General features: G+C 37.0%; 6 protein-coding genes, 1 long non-coding RNA gene and 3 other non-coding genes across 16 annotated transcripts in view; 4 read left to right on the forward strand and 6 right to left on the reverse strand.

The window, feature by feature from the left end:
- The window catches only part of LOC111459536, a 1,319-nt gene extending 468 nt beyond the window's left edge, over positions 1 to 851 (forward strand). The window contains exon 2 of one of the 3 annotated variants that reach the window (XR_002713308.1): positions 46 to 158. Coding sequence is in view for 2 of the 3 variants with exons in the window: in XM_023102488.1 (XP_022958256.1) it covers positions 65 to 655 (591 nt within the window). In the remaining variant the exon portion in view is untranslated. Of the gene's footprint in view, positions 1 to 45 lie in introns of all 3 variants that reach the window. The other 2 variants (XM_023102490.1, XM_023102488.1) reach the window with 2 other exon arrangements.
- Positions 852 to 2,266: 1,415 nt separating this feature from the next.
- LOC111459505 (probable protein S-acyltransferase 14) lies at positions 2,267 to 5,997 on the reverse strand. Of its 2 annotated transcripts, XM_023102444.1 has the most exons (8): positions 5,808 to 5,997; positions 5,434 to 5,676; positions 4,573 to 4,822; positions 4,380 to 4,471; positions 3,809 to 3,932; positions 3,640 to 3,725; positions 3,478 to 3,543; positions 2,267 to 2,751 (listed from the first exon to the last, which is right to left on the reverse strand). In XM_023102444.1, the coding sequence occupies exons 2-8, from the start codon at positions 5,620 to 5,622 to the stop codon at positions 2,623 to 2,625; spliced, it is 936 nt and encodes a 311-aa protein (XP_022958212.1). In that variant the 5' UTR covers positions 5,623 to 5,676; positions 5,808 to 5,997; the 3' UTR covers positions 2,267 to 2,622. The 2 variants fall into 2 exon arrangements, with proteins under 2 accessions (XP_022958212.1, XP_022958211.1); XM_023102443.1 differs by having other exon boundaries at positions 5,434 to 5,997.
- A 703-nt stretch (positions 5,998 to 6,700) lies between these two features.
- Positions 6,701 to 6,803, forward strand: LOC111459870. Its single transcript, XR_002713345.1, has one exon. It is a non-coding gene; the product is annotated as a U6 spliceosomal RNA (small nuclear RNA).
- Positions 6,804 to 7,835: 1,032 nt separating this feature from the next.
- LOC111459506 (IRK-interacting protein-like) lies at positions 7,836 to 9,791 on the forward strand. The gene is made up of 2 exons (XM_023102445.1): positions 7,836 to 8,149; positions 8,227 to 9,791. The coding sequence occupies exons 1-2, from the start codon at positions 8,060 to 8,062 to the stop codon at positions 9,595 to 9,597; spliced, it is 1,461 nt and encodes a 486-aa protein (XP_022958213.1). The 5' UTR covers positions 7,836 to 8,059; the 3' UTR covers positions 9,598 to 9,791.
- On the reverse strand, positions 9,688 to 12,281 carry LOC111459508 (deoxyribodipyrimidine photo-lyase-like). Of its 2 annotated transcripts, none has more exons than XM_023102446.1 (2): positions 11,790 to 12,281; positions 9,688 to 9,885 (listed from the first exon to the last, which is right to left on the reverse strand). In XM_023102446.1, the coding sequence occupies exons 1-2, from the start codon at positions 12,102 to 12,104 to the stop codon at positions 9,829 to 9,831; spliced, it is 372 nt and encodes a 123-aa protein (XP_022958214.1). In that variant the 5' UTR covers positions 12,105 to 12,281; the 3' UTR covers positions 9,688 to 9,828. The 2 variants fall into 2 exon arrangements, with proteins under 2 accessions (XP_022958214.1, XP_022958215.1); XM_023102447.1 differs by lacking the exon at positions 9,688 to 9,885 and adding an exon at positions 11,215 to 11,466 and having other exon boundaries at positions 11,790 to 12,280.
- On the reverse strand, positions 10,705 to 11,150 carry LOC111459509. Its single transcript, XR_002713302.1, has 2 exons — positions 11,108 to 11,150; positions 10,705 to 10,996 (listed from the first exon to the last, which is right to left on the reverse strand). It is a non-coding gene; the product is annotated as an uncharacterized LOC111459509 (long non-coding RNA).
- Positions 12,282 to 16,759: 4,478 nt separating the features above from the next.
- On the reverse strand, positions 16,760 to 20,683 carry LOC111459613. 3 transcript variants are annotated; one of them, XM_023102602.1, is made up of 2 exons: positions 17,930 to 20,683; positions 16,760 to 17,182 (listed from the first exon to the last, which is right to left on the reverse strand). In XM_023102602.1, exons 1-2 carry the CDS (start codon positions 20,235 to 20,237, stop codon positions 17,139 to 17,141), a joined length of 2,352 nt encoding a protein of 783 aa, XP_022958370.1. In that variant the 5' UTR covers positions 20,238 to 20,683; the 3' UTR covers positions 16,760 to 17,138. The 3 variants fall into 3 exon arrangements, with proteins under 3 accessions (XP_022958370.1, XP_022958371.1, XP_022958369.1); XM_023102603.1 differs by lacking the exon at positions 16,760 to 17,182 and adding an exon at positions 17,188 to 17,264 and having other exon boundaries at positions 17,930 to 20,682; XM_023102601.1 differs by lacking the exon at positions 16,760 to 17,182 and adding an exon at positions 17,660 to 17,767 and having other exon boundaries at positions 17,803 to 20,680.
- A 3,228-nt stretch (positions 20,684 to 23,911) lies between these two features.
- On the reverse strand, positions 23,912 to 23,984 carry TRNAK-CUU. Its single transcript has one exon. It is a non-coding gene; the product is annotated as a tRNA-Lys (tRNA).
- Positions 23,985 to 24,050: 66 nt separating this feature from the next.
- Positions 24,051 to 24,123, reverse strand: TRNAK-UUU. Its single transcript has one exon. It is a non-coding gene; the product is annotated as a tRNA-Lys (tRNA).
- Positions 24,124 to 24,326: 203 nt separating this feature from the next.
- LOC111459200 (protein cornichon homolog 4-like) overlaps positions 24,327 to 25,647 on the forward strand; it is a 2,477-nt gene continuing 1,156 nt past the window's right edge. The window contains exons 1-3 of the mRNA XM_023101981.1: positions 24,327 to 24,426; positions 24,475 to 24,709; positions 25,350 to 25,531. Coding sequence (XP_022957749.1) covers positions 24,638 to 24,709; positions 25,350 to 25,531 — 254 coding nt within the window. The 5' untranslated portion in view covers positions 24,327 to 24,426; positions 24,475 to 24,637. The remainder of the gene's footprint in view (positions 24,427 to 24,474; positions 24,710 to 25,349; positions 25,532 to 25,647) is intronic.

Consider the following 25,647-nt stretch of genomic DNA (forward strand, 5'->3'; position numbering starts at 1 on the left):
TTTTTTTTTTTTTTTTTTGGCGTGTTTATGATTGATGTTTTTCAGTTGTGTGTGAACTGTGAAGTGCGATCTCCATACAGAATCCGGCGTTGCGGAATTGATTTCGGCGATGGCGGCCGGATGGAACGCTCAATTCATCGTCGAGACGTGGTCGAGCGGCGGAGCGATTGCAACGAGTATTGGACTGGCGGTTGCTCGCCGGCACACAGGAGGGAGACACGTGTGTGTGGTGCCGGACGAGAGATCGAGAGGAGAATATTGGAGAGCGATGGAGAGAGCGGGATTGGCGCCGGAAATGATCGTGAGAGAGCCGGAGGAGGAGATGGGAGGACTGGTAGGGATAGATTTTCTGGTGGTGAATAGTGAGAGGAGGAATTTCAGTCGAGTTCTGAAAATGGCGAATCTGAGTTCCAGAGGAGCGGTTTTGATCTGCAAGAACGCGAACTCGAGAAGCGATTCGAGTTTCAGATGGAGTAATGTTACCAATAACGGAACGCGGCGGCTGATTCGATCAGCGTTTTTGCCGGTGGGGCAGGGATTGGATATTGCATACGTGGCGGCGGAAGGAAGGAATTCAGGTTCCGGCGAGGGGAAGGGGAAATGGATCAAGCAGGTTGATCGACGATCAGGGGAGGAGTTTGTGATTCGGAAGTGATTTCTGTTCCGTCAAGCAAAGCGCTGTCGTTTTAGTTTTATACAGTTTTGTCCGTTTTCTTAATCATCATACTTATCAGATTGAGTGACAAATATATTGATTTTTTGTCTCGTTTTTGAGATGAACAGATTGTTGTTTTAAATTTTCTTACAAACAAGATGAGACAAAGTGAGTATACGCATTCAAATTTTGGTTGCATCTTTTGTAATAATACATGAACAAATGAAATTCAGACCTTCACAAAATGGAAAGATGGATGTTTTTTCCTCTAACCATATGGATTGCTTAATATGTATAATAATTCCATTGGTTATCACTTCCTTGCACCAGTGGAATTAGGTCAGATTATAGTTAAATACGCGTGGAGTGATTTACTTTGTTTATTAAAGTTGTTACATTTAAGTTATAGGAAGTGTACTAAGATGACATTAAATTTAGATCCATATCCATCACAAAGTTTTTAATGGGTGCATTGTCTAGATGAACATTCAAATGTATAATCAATAGTGACTAGCTAGAGTAGTACTAAATGCAACATTAAACCAATAAGTGCATCGTTGTTACATTGATAACCTCAACTTGATTATTGAATGTTTGGACGATAAGACCTGTACCTTTGTTAACTGATCATCGTTGAAGGTTTAAACCATTAAGCACTAGTTTAAGTTTGATGCTAGGCTTGACCATATCAACCCCTATCTCCTTGTTGAATTTTGCATTTGCCCAACATTCGGTGGCTTGTCGTTCTCGAATGTCATGGCCAATCAAAATTAAGGTAAAAGGGTTATACACATGATTTTTGATGATTTATTTGTTAATTTAGGTTGGGTAACTTTTAAAACTTTAATATATATATATATATATATATATATACTAAACTTGTTTCGAGTAACTATTTCTAAATTTGTTGAGTTAGTATCAACTTGCCTTGCCTTACAAACTTGACAAATATTGTAATATTAACTTCGAAGACATTTCTACCCTTTGATGAGTTTCTTTTAAATAATCATATGTTCACATGCTTTCAATAAATTATAAGCTTATAAATGATACAAACTTGACAAAGGAGACAATTGAACTAAATTTTTGTTTAAAGTTGTGAATTTTGCTAATATCGCTTATTACATTGATCAAATTTGATTTGAAATTATTGAGTTTACGAATCTTTTTACCTTTTTGTGAGTAATTTAGCAAAAAATAGAGAGTATAGAAACCTCATAGATAAATACCACGTTACGTATTAAGAAATGTTTACAACATTGTTAGAATGCCGTATTATTTTATTGTTCAAAAATTAAATTTCAGGCTCCCAATTAATTATTCACGTCAACTCAACAATCTTGATCTTTTCTCCCTTTCACATGCACATGGAGGGAAACCGCGGGCGCAGCCCCGGCCATCCGCCACTGACTTACAAGATGAGACTGAACATAATAATAATAATAAATATAATCATAATAATCTGCAAAAGCTTGGTAGTCGAACAAGATTTGAATAGAAGAGCCACCTGCTAATTTAGAACAAAAGGTTCCCATAATATGACTAATTTTCCAAGGGGTCGAAGTTTCTATAGAGGGAGACTTCTGATAGTATTTCTGAGACCTTATGGGGTGGGCTGATATGATGCAGATGCACCAACATAACACGCTACATCTCCAAACTAAGTCGGTTTTCATACAAACAAATATACACAGAAGAAAAAAGAGTTTGCATTGTGCTAAAACTGGATACAGAGCTAAAATTTGTGCATCATTCAGCAAACAAATGGCTTTTCCAACTAATATTATACAGGGCACCACCTGAAGAAGGCCATTCTTTATGATTTGTTTGTTAGAAATTTAAACCAACCTGTCATTCATTCAATTTAAGGATCAAGGTGACATCTTCTGGGCTCAGGCTCTCTCCCCTCGATACAATTCACATTGTATCAAACAATGAAAGCTTGCAGGTTTACTGTGAGATTGATTTTACAATTCCTGAAGTAGATTCGTGTCTGACCTCATTGGGTATTCAAGGCCTTGGAGATTAGGCATCCGCTTTAAGTCATCTTGAGAATATGCAGGGATAAACCAGTACTTCTTATCCATTCCAAAAACCTGATTCACGAATGAATTTAGTGTCACATGCAAAAGAACTCCAGCATATAAATAATTGATGCAATGAATCCAAAGTTGTCCCATGGCACAAGCCATCCATTTTTAATTTCACAATTTGGAATTTTGGGTAGTTTTCCCAAGTTGAGATCAGTTTTTAGGAATTTATTTTCTCAGATATTGGAATTGTAGAGATTACTACAAAACGTTGAGACTCTCGAGGAAATTATTGGTATAAATCTTCGCGGATGATGAATATTCTAGTTCGTTATAATAAAATATGTGATAATGATACATTTGACTAGCTCAATCAAATTACTAGACAACTTCAATCGATAGGATTAAAGCCACAGCCAATGTAATTTGCTTGCACTCACTCTTACAAAAAGGAAAGGGAGCAGTGAAATAGTGTCGGTCGGTTGTCATGAATATAAGATAGGGATGTGGTTGGGAACAACATGTCATTTTGGAATACAGACAAATTTAAATCTATCTTGGGAAAGATGGGAAGTAAGGGAGTTCTGTAAGCTGAGAGCAGTGGGGTACCTACTAGAGGAAGAAACTTTGGTAGAGAGAGAGTATCAAACCTCGGGAAACTTGGGTAGGTTATAACTAAATAAGGACATCAATAAGAAAACAAACGTCTAGCTGTGGGGCAACAACAGATAACTATACCATCAATAATTGAATGTTCGCAAGGAAGAAGCCAATAAGTTGAGAAGAAGATACCTGCTCGAAGTTCTTTCTGCGACCAAGATCAAAATGCCACTTCGGGGTGGTTTTCTTCTCATATGCCTGACAACGGTGAATCAAATATCCCATAAACCAATTCAGCCCCTTTTAAATGGTTAAAAGCAAAACAAACAAAGTACTACTTCTAGGAGGAATTACCTCTATTGTTGTGGTATTGGCTGCTACAAGTGATATGTGCAATATCAGAAAACCCATAACACTCAGAGAAAATGTTAAATTCAGAACTGTAAGGAACGAGCAACTAAAATTAGAGATAAATGTCAAAATATTTTTAACTATTGAACGAAATTGTCACTTATGCACTTACTAAATGTTACAAAAATTGCTGCAAGGCTGCCTGGTGTTCCAGTTATATCACCATCGGAGAAAAAAGCTAAGAAGTATGGCAATAATGACAAAGTAACAAGGGATGTTTCAAGAAATGTGTAAAACTGCATGAAAATCAACAAAATGTGATGATTAGTGAAACTTCTGCATACCTCCGTTAGCCAAGCACTTAAGTGATGAAACAAAATCTTAACTGAACATAACAAGTACCAAAAGAAAAGGCAATTACATTCTGAACTACTCGAGGGCAAAAATATTTTCTCCTTGCACAAATCATGGAAACAAACAAGCAATATGATTTAATAAACTCAATGCAATGATGCGCCATGGCACCATCACAAAACATCTCTATAGCAGAATTAGAATATCTATGATTGCGCAGGTTATATCAGCTGACAAATTGCCAAAGAACTAGAATCTACTCATGATTATACAAGTAACATCATTTATTTTCTGAATGGATATTATAGATATCATAGGGGACCATCCATCCCGAGAACCATGGAGATAGAGAACTGGAATTCAGAAGGAAATACTCTGGTTGTGCCTACCAAAAATAGCAGGAAGTGCTTGTAGTTCTTTGCTCCAACACAATTGACGACCCACACACAATGATGGTCCATTTTCAATACACACCTTCCACCTACCAAAGGAGGCATAATCAGTATTTATATATTGTTTACCAACTAGGACCAGAGTAAACTTCTACACGAAATAGAAAGTAGGAAATGATCTAGAACTTACAAACAGAACAATGATGGCAACGAGGCGGTTTAAACTGGTTGCACTTGCGACAAAACCGTATTTTTCGATTAGCAGAATCACTTGGCATGGTTCCTTGTTCTGGCCCTGCACCTGGATCATTGTTGTATTCTGATGCCATTAATGGATCAGCATCCCCTTTCTCTTCATCCGACTCAGGTCTCCAATGAGGTGGAACAAACCCCGGATTTGTTAGTACAACAGAAAAGTAGCTCCATAGTAACATCACCAACTGCGATTGGTAAATTGAAGGTTTGAAGCTATATGAATGTATATATGCTATTCTAAAGATGAACACACAAATATTACAACGTATCATTTCAAATTCAGAATAAGGCTAGTACTTATTTTCTTTTTATTTATTCTGGCCCAAAGTACCGTTGTTTTCTCAACCAACCAAAAAGAAGAATCTCAGAGATACTCTATTCTATCATAACGCTCTTCCACGAGCTAATAAATTCGGGTCAGTAGAAATAAAGGAAAAACCAAACGGTGGTCACCTAGAGCAATTAGCGAATGTAGAAGGTAATCTTAAGTTTGTATTTTCAAGAAATCTGAAGATTGCCTCATATTTTGAACTCTAAGCCCCACAACTTTTATTCAATACACAATAAGCCATAACTTTCTGCACTACAATGTTAAATTTTCCACAATTTTACATTTTCTAAGCAACTCCTCTTAAGCTAAGTCGAAATTCGCGTTCCAGGAATCATTCCGGAAAAAAGGAAAAAGAATATCAGGAAGTCCTGAGGATCCCAGGAAGCTAAATTGTCGAAGGTCAAACCAACAGTTCGCCAAGTGCACAATATGTGTAATTGCAGCTAAAAGAGGAAAATATATTACCAAAGAATGAAACAAGAGCAAGACTAGGAGAGCTGTAAGCGAATTGAGGCCTCCGCGAAAGAGAGCCGGACCATAGTTGACGACGACCAAAGCGTAATAGGAGAGACCGACTATACCTAGAACTAAGAGGATCATGATGGAACCCAAAGCACGCAGCGCCGTGCAGAATTTGAACACATTCCAAGACATGGCTGCTCCTGAATCCTGATCTCGCAAAGCGAAGCGATGAAAATCACGAACGGCCTGCGAAATCGGTATCAAAAAGCAGCCGCGAAGATGTGATTTCAGAGCCGATTTGGAAACATGTTAGGGTTAATTGGGGGAGGATGAAGAATTGAAAAGGGAAGAAAGGAATTGAAAAAGAAAATGCCGACCAGTGGTATCAACGAACGGCGGAGGACTAATTCGAGAAGAAGAAAGCGCCCCTAAAACAAAATTATGAAGATAATTCCGATTAAACGTTTTTTGGACGAAAATAACAAACCGCGTGCGTTTGGACAAAATCAACGCCAGAAGAAAAGTATCAACATTTCTCATCTCGACTCCCATATGAAATTCACGCAAATTTTTTATTTTTTGCACACAAATTTATCATACCCTAAAATTATTTATAAATAATACTATTTTTTTTCTCTCCCTCTCTCTTATGATAAATTTGGAAAAGTATTTAATAAGTGTGTGAATTTAATTTTTATATTTAATTAGTTTTAAATTTTTGTATTTATTAGTTATTAAAAAAAAAAAGCTATTAAAACTATCTATCTATTAGATATATTGAGTTGCTTATGGGATTGTAATTAATTTTTTTAGTAAACCCCAAAATTTAAAAACTGATAAAAACATTAAAAATTTTAATGATTTATTAGAGAGTTTTATAACCCATACAAAAATAGTTAGTCTAAGAACTATTTTTAAAAAATTTAATAATGAAATAGACACAACCTTTTAAAGAAAAAAATTGTAATTTAACTTTATTTTTTCTCTATCATATCATTAAGATAATATTTGTGTGACAACTTAATCCACATTTATATATTATATATTTATATATGAACTCAACGTAGATATATTTCTTTCAAATATATACACAAACTATGCTAAACCGACGTTACCATATTCTTAATCTAAAATATATAATTAATCGCTTGATGTCAGAGTGTCAATTACATCACTAATATACACGTTATTGAATTGTGTTATTTTCACAAAAATCTTTTATTATACAACAGTGTTGGTAGATATAACCTTAAAATTTAGAGTTTGTGATGCTCCACATTGGGGACATTCGATCAATTGGAACCATACAGAGAAGATTAGCATGACCCTACACAAGAATGACACGCACAAATCGAGAATGGTATCAGAGCCAGACACCGGATGATGTGTCAGCCTTCTCACTGTTCCCCGAATGGGGTAGACAAGAGGCGGTGTTCCAGTAAGGACATTGGCCCCAAAGAGGAGAGGATTTGGTGGCTGTTTCACATTGATTGGAAGAAGGAAAGAGTGCCAACAAGAACGCTGGGTCTCGAAGGGGGTGGATTGTGATGTCCCACATTGGTGGGAGAGAAGAACAAATCACATTTTATAAGGGTGTGAAAACCTTTCTCTAGTAGAGACGTTTTTTTATAAGGGTCGTTACAAAGTGAATGTTGGGTTTAAAAAGAAAAGAAATACAGCATTGGTTTGGTGGGGTAGGTTTTGAAAAAGGGTGGGGTAGGTTTTGAAAAAGGGTGGGGTGAAGAGAATAATTTAAGCTTTATTTCTGGCGCAGAGGGAGAGAGTAAGAAGACATGATGGGGCAGTGATGCGAATGCGAGAGAAAACAACAAATATGTAAGCCGCCCCCATGGGTTTGGGCAAAGCCTGGCTCGCAGTGGCAGATGGCCGGGCCTTGCCCCGTTGAAACAGCCGAAGAGGGTAGGCAAGGCAAGGCAAGGCAAGGCAAGGCATGGCAGTTGCGTCAAGATATGCAATAAATGAGGAGAGGCGGAGTTGGAAGGAATGGGATGTGAGACTTAAATGTTGACAACAACCACATTCAATTCAATTCAATTCAATTCAATGCCTTTCCATTTAACTCTCTCTCTCTTTCTCATTCACCCACACTACTATTCCCTACCCTTTTTCATAGCCAACCATTTCAATCAGTATATCCATACATTTAATACTCCCATCTTTGTACTACCTCTCCACGCTCCTTCCTTGAAATCCCATTCTCTTTTATTTATTTATTTTTTTAACATAAAAGTTTTACAGGGAATATAAAGTAAAAATGGAAGGTTATTGTTGAAAAGATCTACGGTGCACGAATGAATGAAGGGGAGAGCGGGTTCTGAATTTAATACACTTGCATTTCATTGGTCATTATTTTTTTTTTTATTTTTTTTTTGGATTTTCCCCATTTTATATGTTTTGGGGAATGGAATTTGGTTTGCCAGCGTCTTGTTTCTTGAATCTTTTCGCTGGCCAAAGGGTTGGGAAACCTCTTATCTATGGTATCTGAATCCTAATCATGATTACAAGACGACGGAAACTGCTACCTAAGTAACTGAAACGCAACACACATACCTCTTGCTTTGCACATTGCACAAACTGGAATGTGCCTGTAACCCTGCTCAATTCACCCATGGCTGCTTCTTCTCCCACCTCCTTCATTTCCTTTTCTTCCTCTGCTACTCCGACCCCCCACCGCCACTCACGATCCCATTTCACGCCGGTGAGTGTTACTACCCGGAGTTTCTAACATTTCGCCTCTTTGTTTGTTTCTCGGGAATTTCATCACTTTTGTTGCAGATTCTAGAATGCGAGGAGGAAGAGGTGGAGGAGGATTTTGATGCTGAGAATCGGGTGGCAGCGTCGGACCCGGGAACTAGATTGAAGCACCACCCGACGACGCCGTTGAATCGGGCCGATGATCGGAGCAATAATGGGAAATCGCAGACGGTTAGGAAACGGTCCGAGTCGGAGTCGGATTCCGTGTCGAGTTCAGATGTAGTGTCGTGCGGCAGGTGCCGTCCTACTCCTCACGCGAGGGAGAAGTTCTCCGTCGTTCCTCTAGATAACAACAATGGCGTTAATAAACAAACGTATTTCTCCATCCCGAGTCCTAATGGCATTTTCAAATCCCTAATTTCGTCGTTGACGCGGAAGAGTCCGAAAACTATTAACGAATCGTCGGCCTTAACGGCTCGAGAAGAGCAATGGAGGGCCGCTTTGACGGAGCTCTCGCAGAAGCTGATTCAGACGACGAGGAAGAGAGACGAGGCTATTATAGAAGCTTCTAGATTAAAATACGCCATGGCCGAATTGGAGAGGAAACTGGACAAACTCGAATCGTATTGCCACAATTTGAAATCCGGATTCCAAGAGTGCAGCGCCGGCAATTCGCCTTGCCAAATTGGGAAGTATCATAAAATGCAGAGTTTTCACCAGACGAATCAGAAGCATGTAATCGAGCATTTCTTAGTTTCGGTATCGGAATCTCGATCGTCGATCCGGTTTCTCAGCCGGTCACTCACTCCGCAACTCCGCCACGTCGGAGCCAAAGTATACGAAAGAATTTCCGTTCTTCTTGAACCTTACGATGTCAAAATATCGTTCTCGAAGAACCCTAGAAACTTGCTTTTCTACCTCGAAGCTCTGCTAAACCGAGCTTTCTTCGAGGACTTCGAATCGATAGGATTTCAGAAGAACGCCTCGACTCCGGTTCTCAATCCGATTGAAAGATGCGAAGCAAATTTCGGATGTTTCAATATCCTCCATGAATTAACGTGGGAGGAGGTTCTAAACAAAGGAACGAAACATTTCAGCGAGGATTTCAGCCGATTTTGCGACAGGAAAATGAGCGAAATCGTGGATATGCTGGGATGGAACAGAGTTTGGTCGGAACCGCTGCTGCAGGCGTTCTTCAGCGCGTCGAAGAGCGTGTGGCTTCTGCACCTTCTGGCCAACTCCGTTAATCCAAATCTTCCGATGTTCAGAGTTGAGAAAGAAGCCGTTTTCGATTCCGTTTACATGGAGGACGTGAGCGGCGACAAGGCCAGAAAGCTAATTCCGTCGGTAGTCAGAATAATGGTCGCCCCTGGTTTCTACGTATACGGCAGCGTAGTTAAATGCAAGGTGTTGTGCAGGTATAACGCCGCCACAACCACCGCCGACTTGTGACCGTGGCAATCCAATCTGGAGGTGGGAAAAAGAAAACTTTGTAGGAATCCAAACAGGAGATTTAGGTGGTTGAATTGGGTATAATCAAACTAGAACTTTTGAAACTTCTCTTTAGAAATTCTACAGTTTGTTCGCTAATTAGTGTTGAAGACGCTGAATAATATGCTTCTCCCATGGTCAAAGCGATTGAATAATTGCACCCTGCTTGATAATAGGTAATGCGTCGTTCCTTTAGAATTCAATTTCAACTCCATGGAAGACCATCTCCATCTGAGAAACGTTCCAGAGCTGAAAAGTAATGTAGCAAGTGTGAGTTTATTCAATAGAAATAACAGCAAAAAATGGAAGAAGCAAAGCAACGGATACTGAAAAGATAATAACACCTACAATCCCAGTTGCTCCCGTGGGAAGAACAAGAAGAACCGGACTCATCCACTTTGAGCATAACCTCTCGTGACTTTGCAAACCAATGGAGAGGGCTTTGCAAACCAATGGAGAGTGTATTCAATTAGCCAATATGAGACTTTTATCATCCAACACCTCCCCTTGAACAAAGTACGCCTCCCCTTATTCCTCTTCTTTTGGAGTTCTTTGTTCAACATTTGACGCTTAATTGAGACCCGACTCTTTTGACTATGCCTTCGAGGAGGCTCGACTTCTTTTCTTTTGGAGTCTTTTGTTCAACATTTGAGAATTTACCAATCTATTGGCACGACTAAGTTTAGGGCGTGACTCTGGCTCTGATACCATGTTAGAAGAACACGCTCTCCACCATGGTATGATATTGTCCACTTTGAACATAAGCTCTCATGGTTTTGATTTTTAGGCTTCCCAAAAGCCTCAAATCAATGAAGGGTATATTCATGGGTTTATTTATTCCAATCAGCTGATCAGTCTCACATACTCAAAATTCAATAATTTCAAAACCAATGGCAAGTGGATATTAACACCCACAATCCCAATTACAGCAAAAGCCCACCTAGGAGTAAACATGTTCTCGCTTATCGGAAGCATGGTCCATCAAGGTTTTACGCGCCCATTCCCAAGCCCCAAGCAGTGAATCATAAGGAGGCTGGTGGTAGCAGTAATTATCAGGAAGTTCCCTTCTAACAATCAACTCCTCAAGGAACACCTCAGCTGCCTTAAAAAATTATGCAAAACATATCATACTCAAGGAATCACACAAAATGAACAAACAAACGGATTGACGTAACGATACAATTTGAAACAGGAGCTAACTACGGTCCTCTAAACAGATTCAAACGGATTAAATATGGGGAGAGGCCAGAGAGGCCCTTAGGTTTTAATGGATTGTTCTTATCATTTGCATAGCTCTTCAACCTCTTAGTCAAAAACCCATCTTTACTACCCATCATCACTTCCAGTGCCGCTTTTTCCCCTGGTTTACACCATTCAATTTCAGGAACATCAGCTCCTTTTCTGGTAACAATAAAATGTCAACATAAACAAATTTGAAGACATTGAAGACAAAACAAAGTAACGCTCTAACCTCAAGTTATCAGCAATAAGTTTTTCCCAATCAACAGACGTATTAGCAGTACGGGCTAGGGGTCTCTCTGACCTGATAACTAGTCTCGCCTCCCCCCCCAGCTCTGGCCATTTTTTAGTTGGTATAATCAGAGCAGGGAAATCAATAAGGTATTACGGGAGCTTCTTATTTATCTTCCGCCCTTAGAGTTTTGGCACTGTACTCCAATTTCTCGGATGCAACCCAAATGGGTACCACGTTGTGGGCATCAACTTCATGTACCTTAAATGATTCATCTATCCTCTTACAAATTTCCTCTTTACACTTACGAACTTCTCATAAGGGCGAAAAGTCTGTGACTAGAAGTGAAGCCCCATATTCTGTAATGAAATTTGGTATAGTCTGTTCAGCTTCCCCCTAAGAATGCTAACCCAGAAAGCTATGAGCCATGCTCAAACAAAACTAAAAAAATCATAGATAAAGCAATCCTGATTGCAACTCCAATGGGAACATGACAAACCAATCCAGTTAGCATTTTGTTAAAATCGAAGATACAAGATTACAAGTCATGGTGATTCATAAAGCATAAATGTATTTCATGAAATCAAACTAAATCAATAATTACGTTTTCCCAGGTTCTCCAGAAAGGGATAACGATAACAAACAACATTAGTTCCTAAACTTAGACAACAAATTAACTCGCCTGGAACAAGAAGAAAGGTATTTGAATCGTTTCTTCAAGATCATGTTGAAGTTGTTGCAAGCCCCTTAGCATAAACCCTAATTGCCGAGAGTTTGCCCCCAAAAATTGATCGAATAAATCGAATGCCACAGCAACAGGAACATTTGCTTTGTTAGCCTCGTCCACGGCGTGTATCAACGCCCAGTTGTCTTTTACTCGTTGATCCCTAGACATCCAATAAACCACCGGACCCACAGGTCGATCTACAGTACCCGTTGCATCTTTCAAAACCCGAATCCGACCCGACTGAACAGAATTCGAGAGGGTTGAGGCCATTCTTCACCGAATTTCAAACAGGGAAGGGAACTGGAAGGGAGTCGGAATCGCCGACAGTTTGACCGTAGAAATGAGGCGGCTGCGCCGCGGAGAGAGAGTTGGGCCAGAGTAGGGTACTTCCGAAAATGCGATCGTCGATCGGAGGAAAGAAAAGGAAAATTGGAGGGAAATTGAACAGTGAAAGTTGTGGTTTTGGAAGACAAAACGTGGATACCTCTATAATGCGACACGTGTCTAGCGAACGTTTTTCTAGTTTTGAGTTTCGTTTCAAAATCAAAATTCGGTTAACAAAATAATTTTTCGAATTTTTAAATAGGATTTATTAAATAAAGAAAATGTCTCTAAACGAAATATTTAACCAAATAAATATAACATTTAGGGGGTTGAATTGGCCTGTATTAAACCTTTATGAAACAATTATATATGCATACATCTAGATTATTTATTTTTTTAACTTTTAAAACTAAACAATATTTAAAGATCAATTAATATAAATAAATAAATAGAAATTCTAGATATTGAGATACTATTTTTCTTAACCAAAAAAAATAATAAATGATTCAACCAACATGCAATGGTATAATTCCCACTTTCCTCCCATTTGAGGTTTATAAGAACTCTTATTTTTTGGAACTTATAACGAAATGGGAAGAACATCAAACCATAACCCAAATAACCCAATTAGAAGAACATCCAACCATAATCTAAATAACCAAATAACCAAATTGTGAAGAACTCTAGATTTTAGAATTATATGGTTTGATGAAAAATGAAAATAAATGGTAGCATTAATTATTAAGAGAGTGAAAAGAAAAAATGGTAGATGTAGAAGGTGAAGCCCAATTAAAAAGCCTACACATAGATTCTATCAACAACTTTGACCTTCATATAATGAACCCTCGTGTCCTAGCATCAATAATTAATGCAACTTTAAACACTCCTAACAACCCTCTTTTCATTTAACCAATCTTCCAATCTTCCTTTTTCTCTAGGGAATGTGTCCTTCAATTTTAAGTCAAATTTCCACATCATTTTCGAGCATTCTAGAACCTCAAAATTATACCTTTTAAAGATTTCTTAAAAAAAACGAGGCTTAATTCTTTTTTAAAAAGATTCATAATTGATACAATATCATCATTAGTATTTGATTGCATCTTAAGAAATAATAATAATTACTCATCATTTTGTTTATGAATTTTGTATTTAAATATAGAATAGGCTTAAAGGTGTCTAATAAAGTACGTCACGTGACTCGTACGTAAGAGTTTTAGTTGAAATAATCAAAATAAAAATAATATGGAGCTTTGGTTCTAAACTACTACACCTACCATATCTCATTATCAGATTCCATACATTGCCTTAAGGACATATATAGTCGCCCTTTTAGAAACTAGGGGCACCCTGCCCCCATGTGAAATTACCACTTTCACCATGTATAAATCAAAATATATCATATAAAATTAAAAATAAAAAGGGTATACCCTATATGACTTTAATTTCATTTATATCATTTATATGGGTAAAAAAGTTTTTAACTTTGTGAGTAATCAAATACTGATTAATAATTAGGTGTATTTATTATTAATTTAAGCACATGTATAAATAATTAATGAGCCAAAATAAATTAAAGGATAATTGAGGGGTGGGGGAAATTAAATTATTAGTCTAAAAATAGAAAATAAAAAGTAGGTAGGGTATTCAAATATAATTATGGTAAAATGAAGATGCCCCCACGTATGCCACAATTTTCAAACCATCAATTAAATAAAGTAATCTACACCATAAAACCCCACATTCTTACACTCAATTAGTTCTGATTTTATTATTATTATTATTATTTTACCCTTAAAAATTAATATTGGAAGCTTTTTAGACCTTTTCCCTTTAAACCAATCACCAAAAAGTTAATTACTTGGAAGTCAATGATCTCCCAAAAATCCAATTAATTACGAAAAAATAAAATTCATAAAGTGGTTGAATTTTGACTAAATCATCTTTAGACTTTATAGATCCATTTGAATAATAATAAAAAAAAAATTATAAAGTAGAAACTAAAATGTTATTGGTGACAATAATGTATACGATAAATGGGTAAAAAGTTATGGTCAGCAATTATTTTGTTTATTGTCTGTGAAAGCAGGCCAATTTTTAGCTAAAAAGCTGAAATAAATAATAATAATATATATATTTTTTAATTTAAAATAATAATGCATTGTATTTAGCCACCATGAAAAAGAGAGTTCAATTTTAATCAGAAAGGTGAAAAGGGCTATTGACAAAGCACACCAACTTGCAAAGTTGTATGAGTATTGTCGCATGAGATCCCAACTGTCTCCGTGTCGAGTGTTAGCACGTGACCACTTTCACAACGCACGTGACTTTCTACAACTGCCGTTTCTTTCCTGCACCATTCAAATGTCAAGCTTTATATACACTTGCCTTTGTGTAATAATCTTATATTATTACAAAAAGTTTATTGTGATTAGGAATAATTATGAGAAAGAGAGATTGAGTAAATAGACAACAATTAGGAGTGTGCATATGAGACACCATCATCATATATCACTCTTTCCATACCTTCTTTAATCAATTTTATTCCTTCTTTTCATTCAAAATCTCATTCATTACCGCTATCAATCAAATTTAAATTCTCATTTTAATATAATATTAAAATATGTTATTTGGATTAGTGGTTAATTTGACCTCTAATCGAGTTTAGTTTATATCCTTGTTCCGGGTCTTTATTGTTATATTTGGAATTATTTTCTTGTACAAATAAACGCAATTAATTATTTAAAATGGATAAGATTTTCTTTTGCGTCGTTGTTTATTCCATTATGAAAAAGGAAAAGCTTACTTTATTATTATTTTTTTTAATGAATTTATTTAAATATTTTAAGAGGAAGAGAATATATGTTGTAAGGAAAAAAGGAGAAAAAGAGATTGATAATGATATCTTGGACATTAAGATTGTTGGCTACAATATGAGCATAATCACATGCCATTGCTATCAATGCCATGCCTACTCTCTCCCCTTTACTTTCTCAACCCTAAACTAGAAATTTAGGAATTTAACAATATATATATATATATATATGTATGTATGTATATATAAACCAATGATAAAGTAATAATAAATAAGATTCAATAATCATTGAAATACTCGTCAATAATCAGGTAGTTGTAGTTATACTTATAGCACAAAATTTTACTTTTTGAAAGAAAAAAAAAAGGAAAAAAGAAAAAGAAAAATACGTAAGTAAAGAAGAACAAAATAATTGAAGTTGGACGTTTGAACAGGCGTAAATATAGTAAGGGTAGAATCAAAGTTGGAACTAGAAAGATGACGAATTTACCCCTACGAGTCTGGACAAACTACAACGACATCACGAACACTAGACTATGACGTCATCGTACGGACATTGACTCAAGTAGATCTCTCGTCCCATGAATCTATCCTCCCTCCCCTCCTCCTCCTCTTCCTGCGCTGACGAGGGACCACGTGACCAGAATTTATATATACAAAAATATATATTTTTTTATTATGGACAGTTGGCAAAAACCGGCACGTGGGTTCACAGGAAATATATCTAGAATTTCCAGGAATTATTAATCTTATTTTGAAAAAATGAGAGAAAAAGATTAAAAAATAATAATTTGGAGTGGTGGAGTTGGGTAAGTTTAGTCCTATATTTACGATGAAAGGAGAGAGAAGCGTACACGTAGTGGGAGTGGGACCCGGAGAAGTCAAAGAAGGATTGACTGAACGGTCAAAGTAACGGAGGAGAGTGGGGACTATGGTGTAGGGTCATGCAGCGTATAATTACCCACATATAAGTCGAGTATTATTATTCCAAATAAATCAGGTATCATTATTAGTTGGATGGTGGGCCATCCCGTACGCCCTCAAGCACTTTATAAACACCATGATAGTGACACGTGCCTCGGATACCGATGCTCTTGTTTGTACACTATTATTCTCTTTTTTTTCTCCACACTTTTCTTTAATAAAAAAAATTATATTTATTCTTTCAATTTTCCCATTTTGCCATTTGACCACTTGTCCTTTTTCCCCCCTTTCTTTATTTTTGTCAATATAAATTTACCGCCTTGGTTTTGTCTGTGATTAAAAGAATCTAAATCTTCACTCACAGATTCTATGGTTTATTAGATTTATTTATTAATTTAAATATATCTAAAGGATTAAATTTAATTTTTTAAAATTGAGTTTTTGTGTTTTGTGTTAAACTCACCAAAACTTTTGTTTTTCTAAAACTCTGCGCCCTCCGCTTTACTTCGAAATTAGGGTCAACATTTGGTAAATTGAAATTAATTGGTCAATAAAAGTTAATATTTTATTATTATTATTTACTGTGTAGGTAACGGTCAATAATTTGTTTTAGGTAAAAGGGGTAAGATTGAGTTATCCTCAAATGGTTGTTAAATATTTAGGGTTTGTTAGGAAAATGTTTGAATGAAAAATAATTATTATTAAAAAAAGAAAGAGCAATGATAACAGAAAGGGGCAATTAAATTAAGAGAGCATTGGAAGGGGGAAAGATTCTTGTGTAAAGGAGAGGCTGTCGTCCAATACTAATCATTATTTCTCTTTTTATTTATTGTAAAAAAAAAAAAAAAAAACAAAAAAAAAAAAGAGTTGGTGAGCAGTCAGCATTAGAATGAGGTTTGCCGACAATAATTTGTAATTACAATCTTGTTTTATAACTTAAGGGGAAAATGGGTGTTCTTTTCTTTTATTTTCTGGTTTTTGTCTCTCCATCACTCACTCACTCACTCACTCACTCACTCGCAACCAAAAGCTTCGAAAATGACTTCCACTGCTTTCTTTTCAGTTCAATACAATACTATTAACACTGCCACTCCTCCTCAAAAGCTTCCTCCCCGCTGCTCGCTACGCCCTTCCACCAACCACAAAAGTTCCTCTTTCTTTTCCATCCCCAAATTTTCAACTCTAATCATTATCCATTCACTTCATCCAACAACTCACTCACTATGTTCTGTATGGTTATGTGCTTAATGCTGTCTTGCAAGTCCGAGGATATCTTTGTCAAATGTGTCTGTAAACAAAAACACACAGAAACTCGCCAATGTTACTTCCCACACTTGGTTATCTTCCTGGTAAAACGTCAATTTTCTTTGCTGCAGATGACCAGAAATGAAGCTCAAGATGGGATGAAATGGGCCCATTTCAAAATTAAAAATGCCACAGTTTTAAACGAATCTTCTTTAATCATTTTTCCATCTAACAAAAGGACCACACACAACAAACTGTACCCACACTAATGCTTATTACTCAAGGAATATAAAACATTACAAACAAGCCGAATTCGACTCGACACGACAGGGAGGGAAATTCAAAGTACAATCTTGGAGACTATCCTATGGTCATATAAGATATAGTGATCCAAAAATTGAGTAATGTCAATAACTGGAAGTAGAACTTCTTCATCAAGGTATGAGAATCCTTTAGTTTCATATAAGGATGATGTTAAGGAAAATGAGGAATGTTGTAATGAAGAATGTGAAACCAGAAGTGACATGGAAAAATAGAACAATATGGATAAGCCGATGCATTTCGAGGAATACAAAAGTCAATCTCATATGAACAACCCTGTTTCTTCCACCCTACATCCCCCAAAATCTTCTAAGGTGAAATAAATTTGGTACAAATCAAGGAGAACACAGTGAAAAGAATTCAATAAATCCTAAGAATTTGAAGAAGAAGAAAAAATTAAAAATAAAAATCGAAAACCGTTAGACCGAGGATGTATCGGCAAAAACATCGTTAAGAACGTCATCCTCACCGTTGGGTAGGGAGAAAAGCTCGGCATCCTTGTCTTCGTCGCTGGAAAAATCCCTGCGCTCGAGCTTGGAATGAGCTGAAATGAATATCAACTTCTGTGCCCTCTCCATTCCAGGGTTTTGGTGAGTATGAGAAGACACCCATCTCAACATAGACCAGTTGCATTTGAAACCACAGGAAGTGGCATGAAGGAAAATCAGCCTCACTGCAACCTTCCCTAATGACTTGAATTCTGTAAGATAAGTTTCCCAAACAAGCCTACTGCTTTGTGGATTAGCCACTCTCATCTTCCCACTTACAGGGTCCCTTTCCTTCATTTGTACAGCTCTTGCATAAACTGGATCAAGCCCTTCTGTCCTCCATTTCATCAGCTCCATTAATGCAATGTGAGCTTCCTCCCTCGACACCAGCCTGGTTATCAGCTTATCCACGTCCTTCTCTTGATCAGGAGTGAGGCATTTGAATGGCGGCAGGTACTTCCCGCTCGTGTCCCTTATCAAATACAATGGATCAAGGATAAACGCCGCCGCCCAAGCTGGGTGGTAGTTTTTATTGAACCTCTTTTCAATCACTTTCTCAACAGGCCCTTCAACAATCTGAAACTTACAACACCAATCCTTCACTTTCGCCCTCAGCTGATCCCACAATGGGAGGCATTGCCCAACCAATGGCCTATCTTTCTCAATCTCAACAGCCATTTCTGTTACCAATTTAACCAAACTATGAACTGCCTCCAATTCATTCCAAAACCCCACATCCCCAATCAACTTTGCTACTTCTCGAGCGATCGGGTCCTCCATGGAAGCGATTTTGCAGGTTTCGTCCAGCACGACCAGCTGCAGAGCTCGAGAGAAGCTGAGAATGTCATCCATTAAAGTGAAAACAGGACCAGAGTTGAGCTTCTCGTGGTCGCGAGGAGGCACTCGGAGCAAAGCGGCGTGGCCGTACTCTTGAAGCTGAAATTTATGGAAGCAATTACGAACCTGAGACTTGTAATTGACGAAATTAGCAAGCTTTATACAATGCTCAGTCACAGTCTTGAACAATGGGAGCTGCTTGCTGAAATCCTTAACTAAACTTGAAAAGCCCTGAAGCTGACAAGAGAGATTGACCATCCAGTTATTTTGATTCTCCAAATTCTTAAGCGCTTTAGCCTTGAACTTGTCTGCTACAATCCCTACACACTGTTGAACCACATTCCCACTGATATCAGCAACGGTTTCCCACAAAATTTCCTGAGCGTACGAAGAAGGAACAGAGCCACTGACGAACACAGCCCGCCGGTATAAGCTAGTACCATTGGGGAGATTCACGGTGAGATTCACAAGCTTATCGACGCCAAAAACAGCGTAGTTTTTATCCTTCCACCCATCGGAAGCGAGCTGGAAAAACATAGCATCACGAATCTTAACTTCCGACTCTGCTTTCGCCTCCTCGAATTTCAAATTCAACCGCGAACTCGTAAATTCCCGGCGAGACATCGAGGGTAGTCCAACTTGGTTGAGAAACGCCCTGAATTTCGGATGTTCCAGGCTTGAAAACGATACAGAGCCGCCGGATTCGTAAACCCAATCGGCGAGAAAATCGAGGGCGCAGTCAATCTGCGTCTTGCTCAGCGTTGGCCCAGGAGAAGTCTTTGGACTCTTTAGTTTCTTCACGCTGTCCTCCAACATAGCCAACGCCCCCAAGTCCTCTTTCCCTCCCGATAACATCAAATGTGGCTGCTGCGCCAACAGACCCCCACCGCTGCCGCCGCCACCACTGGCCGCCGTCGCCACTGATTGAGAATACATCAACTCGCCACAGAACCGCGAAGGATCCACAATCGCAAGAGGTGAGACTTGGTAAGAAGACCCACCACTTCCGCCTCCACCTGCGGCGGCGGCGGCAGAGGAGGTTCGTTTGCGATTGATGTGTTGAAGGGCAGGCGGAGAAGTGGGAGCAGGAGATAAAAAAGAAGAAGGGGAAACGGAGGAAATGGGTTTGGGCAGAGAGTTGAAATTGGGACAAGTGCCGCGCTTGAGATGCTCGGAGGCGGTCCTGGAAGGGTTGGAGGCAGAGAAAACGGCGTCGCATAAGGAGCACCTGAGTTTAACGGCTTTAGGCAAACCAGTGTCAGTGTTGTGGACGAGGATGGGCTCGAGGTGTGCCCAGTACCAAGCGCCTTTACCCTTTATAGCCTTGGTCCGTACCACCAGCAGTCCTTCGTATCGCTTGTGTACGGCTTTGGCAGTCAGCTCATCAGCTGAGGAACTGCCAGACTCCACTGCCGTAGGCGGCGGCGGAGTAGAGGCGTTAGTAGCCGCCATTGCGGCCTAGAAAAAAAGCTTCGAACTTTAGACAATTTAGGGAAGACCCAGCTGCTGGTTCAGGATCCAGAGTTGATTTTGGCGAGTAACGACGTGGTACATTGAACCGGCCGGGGCCGCCGCTGGGAATCCCGGCGAGCTTCCATGGCGGAGGCCGGCGATCTAGAGAGGGCGATATTGGAAACTGGGTAAAGGTCAGTTATTGGGTTTCAGTGATGTGATAAATTGTTTTGTGTTAGAAAAAACAAAGAGTTGAAAACTGTTGGAAGACGAAATTCCAGGGGAGAAAGAAGGAATAACCACTACGAGGAAGAGAAATAGGGAGACCGAGACGAGAAAAGAGATCTGTGTTCAAATTTCACGCGCTTACACGCGGATCGATGCGCGTGGGAAAACCACATATGGGGTGGGTAATTGTGATGGAAAACTCTTACCATCAGGCAGTAGCATCTTAATCTCACGTACGAGAACACTGTGTTGTGTCATACTCATCAATCTCTCCTGATTGGAGAGTGTACTCCACGCGCACTTTGCTGGGTTTCACTCAAAAAAACTTAAAATAAAATAAAAAAAGAAAAGGGGATTATTATTTTATTATTTTATTATTTTATTATTTTTCTTTTATGTTGTTGGTGTCTTGTTGTGTGGGTCTTGTGGGGTACCCCTTTCTTTGTCCGTTTCTTTCTTTTTCATTTTTTTTCCAAATATTTGTTTCATTTTCTAAATATTATAATAAAGTCATAATTTGATTTTTTTTTTATTTTCAAAAATTAAAAAATAATAAATAAATAAATAATGCTCTGGAAATGATTTCTTTCGAAAAGTCAAGTTGGAGTTAAATTAGGTTATTAATAATAGCTTGTCATAATCCCCCTTTATACTTTCACTGCTCCAATTTTCAATTTCTTTTCTTATGTGCTCAGGTTTTTTACTTTTTGCTCCCATTTTATTTTTTATTTTTAAATAGATTTATGCCTTTTTCATTTCCTTTATTTAATATATTTTAATTAATAACAAAAATCATATGCCTCATTATCTCTCTCTCTTTTTTTTCAATCAATTTGATTTGAAGTACTTTGTTGATTGAATCGGTATGGATTATTAATTAGTTTAAGATTATAATTTGAAAAAAAAAATCTCACTATTCAACCTCATAAAATTATAAAATTAAATGTTTAATTTAAAAACTATGATGTTGGTTTAAATAAAGTATCGGGAATGTATTTTTTTAATTGATGTTTTACGAAAAAAAGTATTGAAATATCATTATTGATAGAAAATGACAACCACTCAGGATGATAAACATAATGATATTCGATATTCACGTTTTTTTATATATTAAGAAAAAGACATTTACCTTTTATTCCAACGTCAGCTTGTTGCATATAAAAATATGTACGTGAGTATGTTAAAATTTTGTTATTTTTAGTGCAATAACAACGAAAAAGAAATTCAAATTTTCTAACTCATATGAAAAGGTTACTAAAATAAATAAACTGATCAGTGGTTGAGTGTATTACTTTGGGCCACAATTTTATAAACTGATTATTAAAGTTTCTACCAAAAGAATTTAAAATATATTTATGAGATTAAAAGTGTCCAATCAAATAAAATTTATTTAGAAATATGAGGAGCTTAAATTCTACTTTTGATGGAAAAAGGAATAAATTATTATTTTATATAAATAAAGAAATAAATAGAAATAGAAATAGAAATAGGGAACTTTTATACGAATCTACACTTTTGTGGTATAGCCACCAATTTTGAGAATATGAAATGGCACCAAAGTAGCAATGAGATCTTTTATGGATGAAAATAGGAACATTTAATTGAGGATAACCTATTGCCACGCGGCACACACGTGGCATAAAAAAAAAAAACTATTCATAAAAGAACTTTAAAAAACAAAGGAAAAATACATTGTTTTTTTTAAGTAGGAGAAAAATACATGTGTTTATTATTGGTATTTTCTGATTCAACGGTGAAATGAGACAATGTTTCTAATTCTTTATTATTTTGAACCAAAAAATAATTAAAAAAAAAAAGAATTAGTTGAATAAGGTTTGGGCAAAGACATAGCGAAACCCCATATGGTACGATGTTGGTGGATGTGGCATGGGACACAAAACATTGATTAGCCTTTTATTTGTCCCATCCGTCCCTAATTTCTTTATTTTCTTGTATCTTAATATAAAACTTATTTCTAATTGTCCTTTTGTTCATTGAATAAAGACATTTTATTAGAAGGAGGAGAGTTGAGTAACAGCCCCAACTGTGATCCACCTTAATTTGCACCCTCTCAAATTGACCGCTCATTAACAAATCTCAACCATTACACACCAAATTAACTCCAACAATCTTCTCTTTCTCTCTTCTTTATTTTCAAACAAATAAAAGAAAAACAGATCTGAATAATCAAATTCTATTTTTTAAATTTCTATTTGCAATCACTCACCCCACCACAACCCTATATTAATTATTAATTATTAATTATTAATTATTAATTATTATTATTATAATTGTATAAAAATGCGTGCGCACAGGTTTTATTTTTACTTTATTATTAGTATTATTTTCTTTTTATTGCCGTACTTCCGTCGCTATTAATTTTTTCATTTTTTGGAATTAAAACAAAATTTTCTTCTAACGCCCTTCTTTTTTATTTCCGATGCTCATGTCTCCTTGTGATCTGCCCACGTGGAAATCATGTACATTTTCTTATTTGAATTTTGGCAACAATATTATAAATTTAACTATTTTAATAATGTTAAATTAATTTAATTGGCATTTTAGGATTGTATTTGAATAATTATATTATGAGTTACGAAATAAATAAATAAATAAATAAAGTCGGTAGCTATCATGAAATTCCACTGTTGGAAATAATTTCTGATTTAGATGGCATATGACATGGGACGCACCTTCATACGTATCAGAATCTTAATCATGCTACGGCCCATTATGATTGTTCTGAATTGGGCTTTTCTCTGTTATTGGGCTTCGATTTTAAAATAAAGGAGTAGGGCCCATCACCGTACATGTCGCCTATGATTGCTAAAGAGACAGACACGTGTACGGCAAAGATGAACTGGCGACATGAACTCGGTAGAAAAGCCGTAAAAAGTCCAGCGAATGATTAAAATAAGAGAATCATTTTTTCACAAATTTGGTTTCTTTTTATTTATTAAAGCTTAGGGGTAATAATTAGAGGAATATTGGGCCCACCATCCACCTATTATCTGCCACGTGGTTACCATCCCTGGTCATAATTACGTCAACTTACTGGTCAGTGAAAGTTTCCTCACCGTCCAATGACTTGTTTTTTTTAATAAAAAAAATGTATTATTTTATTAAATCTATTTTAGACAAAATAAGACCAATTCTCAAGAAAAAAACAAAACATTACATCAACTAATTAAGAAGAGTAAACCACATACTTATGAATTTGTTTCTATTGATGTGATTGTATACTAGAAATTTAGAATTACAATAACTTAGGTTAGTGCGACATTAGATGACATGTACATATACATATACGTATATATATATATATATATATATATATATATTTAGACTACAAGTTAAAAAAGATCAGTGAGTTTAAATCGAGTCAGAGAGGCCCCAACTTAAATGGCAAAGCCCAAAAGATTAGAAGATCGAAAAGATTTTAAAAGCGCCCACCGTGGGGTTCGAACCCACGACCACAAGGTTAAGAGCCTTGCGCTCTACCAACTGAGCTAGACGGGCTTGTGGTTACATTAGTCACTACTGATTATATTTCAAAACAACATAAAAAGATATGAAAACAAAAAGCGCCCACCGTGGGGTTCGAACCCACGACCACAAGGTTAAAAGCCTTGCGCTCTATCAACTGAGCTAGACGGGCTTGTTAAAGCGGACTAAAATTAATTTTTTTTTTAAAAAGATTGGTTTTTAATTCAACTTGAGTATACTTTGAAAAGTTTATTTAATTTAAAATGTAGTCCCTCAATTATATTTTGTCTGATTGGATGATTGGATAATTTTTTTTGTCAATTTAGAGTCCAAATTAACCCAAAAAAAAAAAAAAAAGAAGAAGAAGAAGAAGGAATTGCATATGCAACAAGTAAGCAGCTAAAAGTTCTTAAAAATAAAAAAAAATAAAAAAAAAAATCTGGAGCCTCCCGTCGCTTTGTGAAATTCCGATCAACCAGATTCGGTTGCTTCTTTGTGCATAAGGATTATGATCGCTGGCGTTCACTTTGCACCTTTCCTATAATCCTTCATCATCTTCTCCAATCCATTTCCCCTACGGCAGGAGCATGTATGTTCGGTGACGATGTTGCGGCATTGAGTTTGTATTTCAAATCGCACACACAGGGAGAGAGACAAGAGACAGGGACTTGGTTGAGGGCATTTCTATGGCTGATATCTACGTCTGGCTACTCTCTTTCTTCTTTATCATTGCGCTTCTCATACTCGTCGTTTTCCAGGTTGTCTCTAAACCCTAGAATTTCTATATTTTGTGTATTTGCACGTTAATTTTCTTGAAGTCACCGGAGAATTCAGATTTTATATTGTTTGACGCTAAATATGTGTTTTTGTTAATGAGAGCAGGAGCTGTAATTAGCAATTACTTAACTTTTCTGCATACTGATGTGTTTTTGTGGACATATTCGAAATTGCTCGATGGAAACCCTGATTGTTTAAGTTACCTTCTGGGGCGGCATTAACAGCCTAGAGACTTGTCTAAAATTTCTTAGCCACGACAATTGTAGAGAGGAAGATGGATAGGAAGCTGTCTGATGTTTGATTTGAAGGCCCCTTGATTTCTCGATATAAACAATGTTTGCTTAAGTCGATTCCCCTTCTGTCTGTTCTCTGTGAATCATAATTGCTTGTGCTATCCTTAAGTCGATTGACTAGCTGCCTTGCGATGGATTGTAGTTTATAAATACTAGCTGCCCATTTTTGGAAGCTTACTATCTTAATTCGCTTATACCCTGTCATTAGTACAACCATTCCCTACATATGAATATTTGATTGACAATACTGTATTGTTAATTTTCTAATACCTTTGGTGTAACAATGTTGGAACTGAAGAACTTATGATGCTTTTGAAACTTGTTGCAGCTGATGTGCTTAGCTGATCTTGAGTTTGATTATATCAATCCTTATGATTCCTCATCACGAATAAACAAAGTGGTGATACCTGAGTTCATCACCCAAGGAGTCTTGTGCATCTTTTATCTTTTAACAGGGCATTGGATTATGTCATTCTTTTGTGTGCCCTACCTCTATTACAATTTAAGATTGTAAGATTCTCTGATTCTTGCATCTTTGATTGGACTGTTTACTAAATCGAGGAGTATGGCAGCATGCTATAAGTCGAAAAGAAAAAAAAAAAAAAAAAAAAAAAAAAAAAAAAAAA

Source organism: Cucurbita moschata, unplaced genomic scaffold (genome assembly GCF_002738365.1).
Source record: "Cucurbita moschata cultivar Rifu unplaced genomic scaffold, Cmos_1.0 Cmo_Scf00022, whole genome shotgun sequence".
In the NCBI taxonomy this organism is placed as follows: Eukaryota; Viridiplantae; Streptophyta; class Magnoliopsida; order Cucurbitales; family Cucurbitaceae; genus Cucurbita; species Cucurbita moschata.